The following is a 12,341-nucleotide window of genomic DNA, read 5'->3' as shown; positions in this document are numbered from 1 at the left end:
CAGATTCTGTTTCAAAACAATAACAAAGGATACTTATCAAGCTATATCAAGGAACTATGAAGGACAGTTTATTCATTTGGCAACTTAATCAATGAAATTCCAAATACATTTACTTATGTAGACAGTGCTATTTAACTTCCTTTTTAGGTTTTATATAATTTCTGTTTTCTTTTGTTAAAGAAATGTCTCACTATGTAGCCTTGGCAGGCCTGGAATTAATTATATAAAGAATGACGTCCTTGAACAAATGGCAATCGTCCTGCCTCTGCTCCCAGAGTGCTGGGATTCAGGTATACACCACCACACCTGGCTTTCCTTCTTATTTTTAAACAAGAAAAGGCCAATCATCCAAACTATAAAGTGGAACTTAGAAGAGCGAGGCTAAACATCAGGGATGATAATTTTAACCCTACAAAACAGTACAGCATCAACAGTGAATACTCAAGTACATATGACTGTTACACATATATAATGTTACACATAGAATACATAGTACATATATATAAAAAACATTATATTTTTTTCCCCCCAAGCTGAGGCCTGAACCCAGGGCCTTGCGTTTGCTAGGCAAGCTCTCTACCACTGAGCTAAATCCCCAACCCTATATTGGTTTTTGATAGTTAAAAGTACTTTGTTTAGGCTCAGTGGTTTGTTTTTTGTTTTTTGTTTTTCTTTTCCAGGTAAGCTTTATTTATTAAAGCACAAATAAAATATCACCACATTTCAGCAGAAATAAAATATCACCACGTTACTACATAAGTGCCAGCTCCAACTAAAAAACAAAACGAAACAGGGTCTCATGTAGCTCAGCCTATCCTCAACCTTACTATGTAGCCGAGTGTCAGGTTCAGTGGTTAAAGGTGCTTACCACCTAGCCTATGAGGACTGACATGGTAATAGGAGAGAAGAGACTGTATTATACAAATGTAAAACTATGGTAGATGATAGGGATTAGAAGATGTAAGCGTCCAGTCACCACTTACTCTGTAGTTTTGTAAACATCAGAATACAGCCCAGCTCTCTGGTACTTCTTCTTTGGAGGACGTGGGGCTTTCTTTTCTCGTGGGATGAGAGCCAGCACCGGCTGCAAGGTACTTTCAGGTTCAGAAGGTTCAGCAGGGGTTTCAAGAGGATTGGGAATTTCAACTGGTGCTTCTATAAAGCTAGAAAAAAAATTAGTTTGAAGATGTTATTCTGAGAATTATACACCCACACCCACACACACATGTATTTGTTGTTGTTGTTTTTGAGATAGAGTCTTGGCCTTGAACTTGCTATGTAGTCAATAATGGCCTTAAACTCCTGATTCCTGTGCCTCCTATTCCCATGCACTGACATGGGAATTACAGTCATGCTTCAGACATGTTGATGCCCAACAGGAATGCCAGAGGCAATCACTATTCTATGAGCTGGCGGCCAGCCTGGTTTACACTATAGAGTTCTAGGCTACCCAGAGCTACAGAGTAAAACCTTGTCTTTTTTTTTTCCCCCAGAGCTGAGGATCGAACCCAGGGCCTTGTGCTTGCTAGGCAAACCACTGAGCTAAACCCCCAACCCCAAAACCTTGTCTTAAAAAAGAAAGAAAAAGGAGGAGGAGGAGGAGGAGGAGGAGGAGGAGGAGGAGGAGGAGAAGCAGCAGAAGAAGCAGCAGCAGCAGAAGAAGCAGCAGCAGCAGCAGGGTGGTGATGGCTCACACCTTTAATCTTAGCACTCAGGAGGCAGAGGCAGGCAGATCTCTGAGATCGAGGCCAGCCTGGTCTATAGAGCAAGTTCCAGGATAGCCAGAGTTATACAAAGAAACCGTGTTTTGCAAAGAGGGGAGAGGAAGAGGGAAAGAACGACACACACACAAAAACAGAAAAAAAGGAACATTAAGGCACATGGGTGTAGTGATTAGTGCCTTTAATCCTACAGCTGGAGGGATGGCTCAGTGGTAAGAGCACTGGCTACTCTTCCAGAGGACCCAGGTTCAATTCTCAGCACCCACATGGCAGCTCACAACTGTCTGTAACTCCAATTCCAGGGGATTTGACAGCTTCACATAGACACACATGCAGGCAAAACACCAATGCAAGTAAAATAAAAACAAATAATTCATTAAAAAAAAAAAAGAGGTGATGCTGAAGGATAAGGATTTCAAAGTCATTCTTGGCTGCACTGCAAATTCAAGGCCACGTTGGCTCAGAAAACCAAAATCAGCAGTAAGGCATGGTGGCTCACACCTGTAATCCCAGCATTCTAGATATTAATGCAGGAAGACTTCCATGTGAAGCTAGCCTAGCATAGAGTGACTGTATCTAACCAACACTAACAACAAACATCTTCAAAGTAAGCCTGGTGGCGATCCAAGTCTATAAACAAAAATTATTACCTAGGCTGAAGGAGAATGAAGTCAAGTTCAAGGCCTGTTTGGACAACTTACTGAGACTTTTTCCAAAAAAAAAAAAAATTCTCTCTCATTCTCTCTCTCTCTCTCTCTCTCTCTCTCTCTCTCTCTCTCTCTCTCTCTCACACACACACACACACACACACACACACACACGTGTTTTTTGTTTTTTTCTTTTTTAATGTAAATGGCCTCAATTCACCACTAAAAACATAACATTAATGGGCCGGTAAAATGGATGAAGAAACAAGAATCAATTATATTTTGTCCCCAAGAGGTAAACTTCCTCAGTAAACATAAGAAAAAAGTCTATTATCAAAGAATGGAAAACAAACTGCCAAGCAAACAGAAAACATTAACAGGGGTAGTAGCTAGCCATATTTCAGACAAAGTAAATGCAAACAAAAACTATTAAGAGAGATTAAAAGGGACACAACAAATTAATGAAAGGAACAATTACTCAAAAACACTTACACAACAAATATCTGAGCCCCTTATTTTATAAAATCAACACTAAAGACATAAACGGCCACTTAGGTGCTGACACAGTAACAGTGGGGACTTCAGTACTTCCCTTCTCGTAGTTAGAGAGGTTTCCAAACTCAAAACAAGGAAGGAACACCAGAGCTAAACAACATGCACACCAGGGGTTCTCAACCTTCCTAATGCTGCGACCCTTCAATACGGTTGTGGTGACTCCCAATCCTAAAATTATGTCATTGCTACTTCATAACAATAATTTTGCTACTGTTATATATATAGTAATGTAAATATACAATATGCAGGATGTGTGATATGCAACCCCAAAGGGGTTGTGATCCACAGGTTGAAAACCACTATTGTACATGAACTGGACATAACATATTACAGAATATTCCACCCAACAAATGCGGAATACACAATTTTCTCAGCAGTACATGGAACCTTCTTCAAAATAAACCTCATCATAGGACATAAGCCAAGTCTCATCAATTACAAAAATACTGAGGTAATACTGTCTTGTGTCCATCAGACCACAATGTGATGAAACTAGGGATCAAAGTAAGAACTACCGAAACCACAAAAATATTTGAAGATTAAACAACACATTTATATCAACAAGGAAATCAAAAATTCCTAGAGACAAATGATAATAAAACACAATGTATGAGAACTTCTGCCATGTAGTCAAGGGAGTCCTAAAACAAAAGTCTACAGCAGTAAGTGCTCATATTTAAACATTAATTAAGAGTACGGGGCTACTCTTGCAGAGGATGCAGATCCAAGTGCCAGCACCCACATGACGGCTGACAAGAACCTCTAACTCTAGTCCCAGGGGACCTGACACCCTCTCTGGCCTCTAGAGCACCAGGCACACACATGACATACATGCAGGCAAAACACTCAGGCATCTAAGATAATAAAAAAAAAATTCTGATAGCAAATAAACAACTGACAATGCACCTCAAGTGTCTTGAACAACAAGCAGGCAATCCTAAAAACAGTAGACAGCAAGAAATAATAAAGGGCCGGGCAGTGGTGGTGTACGCCTTTAATCCCAGCACTTGGGAGGCAGAGGCAGGTGGATCTCTGTGAGTTCAAGGCCAACCTGGTCTACAGAGTGAGTTCCAGGAAAGGTGCAAAGCTACATAGAGAACCCTGTCTCAAAAAACCAAAAAATAAATAAACAAACAAATAAATAAATAAAAGAAATTAATTAAATACAGATTAAATTGTCATTGAAAACGTAAGATTGACAAATGTACTGACAGAGAGGGAGAAGACATAAATTAACAAAAGAATGTCGTTACAAAGACTCCAATAAAAAAGGAATGTTACTGAGATTACTATGACAATTTATGGCCCCGCTGGGTGTAGTGGCACACGTCTTTAATCTCAGCATTTGCAGGTCCAAGGCTGGCCAATCTCTGTGAGTCTGAGGCTAGCCTTGTCTATGTAATGAGTTCTAGGACAGCCAGGACTATATACTGAGACACTGTATGGAAAAAAAATAAAACCTTCAACCTAAAAATCCGATAACAGAAGAAACAGAAAGATTTCTGAATGCATCTCTATCATAATTAAATACAGACGATATAAGTAACTCAAAGAAACTCCTTGAAGCAATGACATAAAAACTGTAATTGAGGATTTAGCTCAGTGGTACAGCGCTTGCCTAGCAAGTGCAAGGCCCTGGGTAAGGTCTTCAGCTCTGGAAAAACAAAGAAAAAAAAAAAAGAAAAGAAAAAACAACAAAAAGACAAAAACAAAAAACAAACAAACAAACAAAAACAAACAACAACAAAAAACTGTAATTGAAAGCATCCCTTCAATTCAAGAAAAGCCTAAGACCAGACAGAGTCACTGCTGCAGTCTATTCCAAGGAGATCACATACCAATTCTTAAACTTGCTCTACAACATAGAAAGAACACTATCAAATCCATTCTATGCATCAACTATTATTTTGATAACAAAACCAAAGACAAACAGACATATAAAAGAAAATTACAGACTAATTCTTTGATGAACAAAGATGCAAAAATTCTCAACAAAGCTGGGTGCTGCTGGCACATGCCTTTAATCCCAGCACTCAAGCAGAGGCAGGTGGATTTCTGTGAGTTTGAGGCCAGCCTTGAGAAACAAAACAAACCCAAACCCAAAGAAAACAAAACTCAACAAAATAACTTCAAACAAAACCAGGAATACATTAAGATTATACATTATAAAGAAATGGGCTTCACACCAGAAAGTCAAGATTGGGCCAACATACACTAATCAATAAATGTGCTACACCATATAAATACACTTAAGAACAGAAACCACCCACATAATAATTTCAATTGCTGCTGAAAAGGCATTTGACGAAGTTTAACATGACTTCATAATAAAAGTTCTGGAGATGTTAGGAACAGATGAAACATACCTCAAAATAATTACGTTTACACACAACAAACATTGTCAACAGTTAATGGAGACAAACAGCATTTCTTCTAAAATCAGGATGTTTTTGTCCTTCTCTTATTAGACACAGTGCTCAAAGTCTTAACAAGCAGTTAGACAAGAAAAAGACATAAAAAAGATAAAAATAGGAAAGAAAAGGGTCAAATTATACCAATTTATTTGTAGATGACATGATTCTTTACTTCAAAGACCCTATAGAATCTACTAGAAAATTCTTGGTCTTAACAAAACACAGTAACATTACAGGGTACAAAATCAATATTAAAAAAAAAAAAAAGTAACGGCAGCTTTCACAGATACTAACAATGGACTCTCAAAGAAAGAAATTAGGAAAATGTCTCATTTGAAATAACTCCAGGCCAGGTGTGGTGCCTCATATCTTTAATCACAACTCTGGGAGGCAGAGGCAGGAGGATTTCTGTGCATTCTAGGCCAGCCTGGTCTACAGAGTGAGGGCTAGGTCAGCCCAGTTTACACAGTGAGTTCCCCGACAGCCAGGGCTATGTAGAGAGACTGTTTCAACAAACAAACAAAACCTCCAAAGAAATTACATACTTAGTAATATATTTAAGCAAAGAACCGCCTTGTGCTAGACAGTTGTATGTCAACTGGGGACACAAGCTAAAGTGAGAGGAAGGAACCTCAGCTGACAAAATGACACAGCTAGAAGGCTGTATTCTCTTAAGTAGTGATTGGTGGAGGAGGGTCCAGCCCATTGTGGGGGGCGCCACCCCTGGGCAGGCGGTCCTGGGTTCTGTAAGAAAGCAGGCTGAGCAAGCCAGGATGCGCAGCACTCCTCCAGGGCCTCTGTTATCAGCCCCTGCCTCCAGGTCCCTGCCCTGCATTGAGTGCCTGCCCTCACTGCTTTCGACAATGAATAGTGATGTAAGTGAACTGTTATATGCAACTGTGAATCTAGGGTCTAGCGTATGTGAGGTAAGTACTCTTATTGAGGATGATTAGAAATTAATCTATTGCACTCTTGAATATTTGAGACAGAGTTCCTCCAGGTTCCTGCCCTGCTTGAGTTCCTGTCCTGACTTCAATGATGGACTACAATGTGGAAGTGTAGCCTAACCCTTTCCTCTTCAAGTTGCTTTGGTCATGATGTTTCATCACAGCAATAGTAACCCAAACTAAGATAGACTTCTAAAATGAAAACTTAAAGACACCGAAAAAGGAAATCACAGCACATGCCTTTAATCCCAGCACTTGGGAGGCAGATGCAGGTGGATCTCTGTGAGTTCCTGGCTAGCCTAGTCTCCAGAGTGGAGTTCCAGGACAGCCAGAACTACACAGAGAAATCCTGCCTTGAAAAAGAAAAAGAAAAAGGAAATCAAAGAAGATATTAGATAATGGGAAGATCTTCCATGCCCTGAATTGGCAGAATATTGGGAAAATTGTTAAACTACCAAAATGAATTCACAGGTTTAATGCAATACCTAATCAAAATTTTGGTGTCACATTTCACAGGTTGTGAAAACACAATACAAGAATTCATATGGAACCAAAAATGGCCATGAATAGTCAAAACCCTGCTAAGAATTTTTAAGAACACTGTTGAAGGCATTATGATACTAGTCCTCAATTTACACTATAGAGGTGTAGTGATAAAGAGCCTGGTGATGGCATAAAAATGGACAGGTAGACCAATGGAGTAAACTAAGGACCCAGAAATAAAATGACAAAGCTAACCCACATAAGTTTTGACAGAGGAAGTAAAAACACACATTGGAAAAAATACAGTCTATCCAATAAATGATGCTGGCCAAACTGGTTATCTAATGACACAGTCTAAATAAAATTAGACTGATGTCTTACACCTGGCACAAAAATTAATTCAAAATGTATCAAAGACCTTAATTTAAAACCTGAACACTGAAATGTCTAGAACAGCAGTTCTTCACCTATGGGTGGCGACCTCTACACAAGCATTGCGTATCAGATATCCTGGTATCAGATATTTATGTTATAATTCATAACAGTAGCAACATTACAATTATGAAGTAGCAACAAAAGTAATTTTATGGTTGGAGCCACTACACTATGAGGAACTGTATTAAAGGGCTGCAGCATTAGGAAGGTTGAGAACCACTGGTCTTGAAGAAAATAAGGAACATTCTTTAAGACACTGCACAGGTAAGATCTTTCTGAATAGAACAACCATTGCATAGGAACTATCTCCAAATTTAAATGAAGTTTCTACTCAGCAAACCAACCAGCAGAGCAAAACAGCCCACAGACTATGAGAATATTTTAACAAGCTATAGCAATTTATAATTACTCTGAAATGCCACCTCATGCCAGTAGGAATGGCTGTCATCAAGGACTCTGACAGCACATGTTATAGAGGATGCAGAAAAAGACGAACCCTTATTCACTGCTGATGGGTGTACAAATTAATACAGCCATTATGGAAATCAGTTTGGAGATTCCTCAAAACATTAAAAAATAGAACTACAAGCCGGGCGGTGGTGGCGCACGTCTTTAATCCCAGCACTTGGGAGGCAGAGGCAGGTGGATCTCTGTGAGTTCGAGGCCAGCCTGGGCTACAGAGCGAGTTCCAGGACAGTCTCCAAAGCTACATAGAGACACCCTGTGGGGGGGGGGGAAGAGTCCCAGGTCTGCTCAGGGCTCCGAAAAGATGGTAAGATGGTGTGTCCAGTCAAGGGCATGTGAATTTCAGCAGAGTTCTTAGGGCATGACAAAAAATAGGACTATAATATGACCCAGCTATTTGACTACTGAGAACATACCCAGAAAGTTCAATACCCTACCACAGAGATCTTAGCATGTCCTTGTCTATAGCTGCTCTCTATTCAATGTAGCAAGGGAATGCAACCAACCTAGTTGTCTGTACACAGATGACTGGATAATGAAAATATGGTTCACATATAAAATGCAATACTATGAAGTGTTAAAGAAAATGTAATTACAGAATGTGTAGATGAGTGGATGGACTTAGAATATGCAATAGTAAGGTCATGTACTTCTTCACATGTGGATCCTAGCCTATAACACACGTAACAAGTCCCTCTAGTCAGTGCCCAAATGATGGCATGGAGACTTAGTATTCATTATGAAAGCTCAGCCTATAACTTATGCTTGTTCCCAACTAGCTCTTATAACATACATTAACTCTTTATATTCACCTATGTCTTACCACGTGGCTTTTTACCTTACTTTCATTCTGTATGTCTGACTCCCTCCATGTCTCCTTGGCATCTTCCCTGTCCCTCTATTATCTCCTCCTACTTCTCTCTGCCCAGAAGCCCCACCTATACTTCCTGCCTAGCTATTGGCGGTTCAGCTCTTTATTAAACCAACCACACAATATATCTTCACACAGTGTATGTGTGTGTGTGTGTGTGTGTGTGTGTGTGTGTGTGCGCGTGCACGCGCATTAGGTCCAGAACAACATGTAGAGAGGAGAAAAGGGGTAAATACTAGGTGATGAAGAAGGATTGAAGGCAGGAACAGACACTTGAGTTATGAGAAAAGATATAAAGATAGTTGTTTTTCTAGTTTTTAGCTTGGAATAATTTTTTTGCTTTCGGTTTTTATTGTGTTTGAGGGGGAATGGGCATAAAATACATTTGATAGTGAAGTAAAACCCACCTGGTAGTAGTGGCCCATGCCTTTAATCCCAGCACTTAGGGGGCAGAGACAGGCAGATCTCTGAGTTTGAGGCCAGCCTGGTCTACAGAGTGAGTTCCAGGACAGCCAGGGTTACACAGAGAAATCCTGTCTCGAAATCTTGTTTCCACCAAAAGAAAAGACAAAGAAAAATCAAGTGTATAACTTAATGTAAAACTTGAGAGCTACTCTAACTGCATAGAAGTTCACTGAAGCATACCGATTTAGAGTCTGGTTAATTTTGATGCATGATGTTTTTTATTTCTAAGTTCTTTAAAATAAAGTTTCAGTAACTTAAAAAAAAATCTTTAAGCCAGGTGGTGGTGGTGCACAGCTTTAATCACAGCACTTGGGAGGCAGAGGCAGGAGGATCTCTGTGAGTTCCAAACTAGCCTGGTCTACACAGAGAAAACCTGTCTCAATAAAACAAAACAAAAAACAAAAACAAAACAAACCTCTTCCACACCAAAAAAACTTTAAAGTAATTTTGTATTCCGTATCCATAGTATTTATCTAACTCCCTTCCTTTCCTTGTCTTCTTTCTATGCGTATGTGTGTGTGTGTGTGTGTATGTACGTACATGTGGGGATCAGACAACCATGCAAGCTTCCAAAGGAGGGAAGCAACCAACAGTCCTATTCAGCTGTGATGACTATAACCCAAAACATCTAACAGTCTGGCATGAGAACCCTAAGGGGGCAGTAGTGGTACACATATCTTGGAGGTAACCAATAGCTCTCTAATGGGATTTCTAAGGTAAATCATGTCTGGTACTGGATACCAAGCCAAAAATATCCAAGGCTAATGAATTATGATCTTGGAGGAAATCTCACAACTGCTACTTTATTACAACAGCATAATCTATGTATACATTTTAAATATTTACCCTACACTCACATAAGTGTAACTCACCTATAACCAAGGAAACTTCTCTTTGCAACAGACAGAGACCATTACAGAAAAACCACAACTGATCAAAATTAAGAGTTGTGGAGCCCAGTCACAAAGGATACATCTACAACACAAGTCCTATACCCAATGCTCAGGGATCATCTAATGTATTTCACTTGTATTACATCTTTTTATCTACAAATTAATTAATTAAAAAAGTTTATCAACGGCCAGAAAAATGGCTCAGCAGGTAAACACCAGCTCGCAAGCCTGACGACCCTAGTTTAATCTACAGAAAGAAGAGAACTGACTCCACGAAGTTGTCCTATGACCTCCACATGCATGCTGTTACAGCACTAGTCTACATGCATAACATACAACAGCAATAATTTTTTTAAAAATGTATTACTATTTAAGGCTCATTAATAAGTCATGCATATAAAAATGCCTTTTTAATTAACCACATGTCTAGAGATAAAACTTCGGTGTGTTTCTGCCTTTTGTCTAATGTAAGAATGAACTGTAAACACTGGTGTTTTAAGTACACTCTGCTTTGAATAGACACCTAGGATCAGAACTGCTTAGTCTTACAGTACAGAGGTAATAACTATTTTTTGATGAACTGTCATGGTATTTCCCACAGCTATGTAACATTTTACATTTTCACCAGTATTGTGTAAGCATTTGAATTTCTCCATGAAATTCCCAAACTTTTCAGTCTTTTATCCCTAATCAATGTATTTAATATACAGTATAATGGCCATAGAGTATTAGTACTTCTTTGTGATTTTATTATTCATGCTAAGCATCTATTTTGTATATTCCCTCTGGGAAAATGTCTATGCAATTCCTTTGTCAATCCTTAAGTGTTTTAATTTTCTTTTTGAATTTCAGAAATCCTTTAGTCAATCTAAACTTTAGTCAATTTATCTCAATCTTTGGAATGTATGTCCACTGCCTGAATCATACCTTTTAATGCACAAAACACGTTGTACATTAAAGCACATGAATTTTGACAAAAGCCAAGTTATCTGTATTTTTGGTTGTCAAAACCATGGCAAAATTCAATGTCATGAAGACTTTCCCCTATCTTTTTTGTCCAAGCATATTATAATTTTGATTTCATGATTAAGTCTTTGGCCTACTTTGAGCTTTTAAAAAAAGTATGTGGATTATCCAGTTTTCTCATCAGTAAGGGAATCACTTCCCCAGTGAATGGGGCTGTCATTCCTCTCTGTCCCCTCCAGTGTGAGTGACTAAACCCAGGGCCTCTTTTCTTAAGACAGGGTCTCAAGATTATGTAACCAAGGATGGTCTTAAACTCAAGATTCTCTTGACTCAACCTTCCAAACTAGAGTTGCAGATAGCTGTGAACCACCAAGTGGATGCTGGAAATCAAATTTGGGATCTGTGCAAGAACAGCCAGGGCTCGTTACCTGTTGAGCCTTCTCTCTAGCTCCTTCTCCATTGTTCGTGTTTGTTTTTCTGTGGTGTATCATCTGTACATGTATGTTATTTTTTTGTGAGTATGGGTGTGTGTGTGCAAATGTATAGAGTCCTGAGGTTGATATGGAGAATCATCTTCAATAGCTTTTCTACCTTTTTCAATAAAGCAGGGTCTCTCCATCTACCTGAGACCACCATGAAATGGAGAGTATACCTACCCAGCTTGCTCTGAGGACCCCTTGTCTTCACTTTCCAAGACTGTAATTACAGGTGGGCTGCCATGTCTACCCAGCATTCACATGAGTTTCTAGGGATCTGAATTCTGATAGCAAAGTAAGCATGTTAACCCACAAGCTATGTCTCCAGTCCCTATGATTAGATTTTTTTTTTTTTTAAAGCAAGGTTTCTGTCTCAGTGCTGGGATTACAGGGTTAGTTCACCATTTCCATGTTTGCTGTTTTTTGTTTTATTTTTTAAAAGTAATTTTAAAATTTTGTTTTATTTTTCATTACAAATAATTTATTTTTAATCAATGTGTGTGCATGATAAGCATTGGATCCCCTAGAGCTTGAGTAACAGGCAGTTAGCTGGCTTGGTTGCTGGGAACTGAATTTGGGGTCGCATGTGCTCTTTAACCACTGACTCCCCTTCTAGCACCATTTTTTTTAAATTGTGAATATATTTTACATTTTGTCAAATTATTTTCCTTTATCTATTAATATGATGATAAATTTTTTCCTTAGCTATACATTTATTTCAAATGTTAAAAAAGCTGTGCAGAAACAGGCTATATCTCACTATGTTAGGAGACTTATTTTTTTCCACTGCTATCCAACCAGTCAAAGGTATCCACTCCTCTGTCTGAGATTCTATTTCACGCTCCTGCCAAAAACCAATGTCTTCTGCTATCCTGTCACAACTATCAACTCTTCACAGTAGTAATGTTTCAAGTGCTGCTCATGGGACATGTGCATCAACATCAGGTTTGGAGCTTGTTGGAAATGAACATGTCAGGGTTGGGGAGGTAACTCGGAAGGAAAA

The 12,341-nt window shown here is 39.0% G+C and overlaps 1 protein-coding gene across 3 annotated transcripts in view; it reads right to left on the bottom strand.

The window, feature by feature from the left end:
- Positions 1-12,341, bottom strand: part of Ash1l (ASH1 like histone lysine methyltransferase) — a 138,029-nt gene that overhangs the window by 62,047 nt on the left and 63,641 nt on the right. For all 3 annotated transcript variants that reach the window (XM_036190752.1, XM_036190750.1, XM_036190753.1), the window contains exon 6: positions 984-1,163. In XM_036190752.1, coding sequence (XP_036046645.1) covers positions 984-1,163 — 180 coding nt within the window. The remainder of the gene's footprint in view (positions 1-983; positions 1,164-12,341) is intronic.

The sequence above is a fragment of the Onychomys torridus genome, chromosome 6 (assembly GCF_903995425.1).
Source record: "Onychomys torridus chromosome 6, mOncTor1.1, whole genome shotgun sequence".
NCBI lineage: Eukaryota > Metazoa > Chordata > Mammalia > Rodentia > Cricetidae > Onychomys > Onychomys torridus.
The sequence above is the reverse complement of the archived record's forward strand: the minus strand, read 5'-3'. Positions and strand labels throughout refer to the sequence as shown.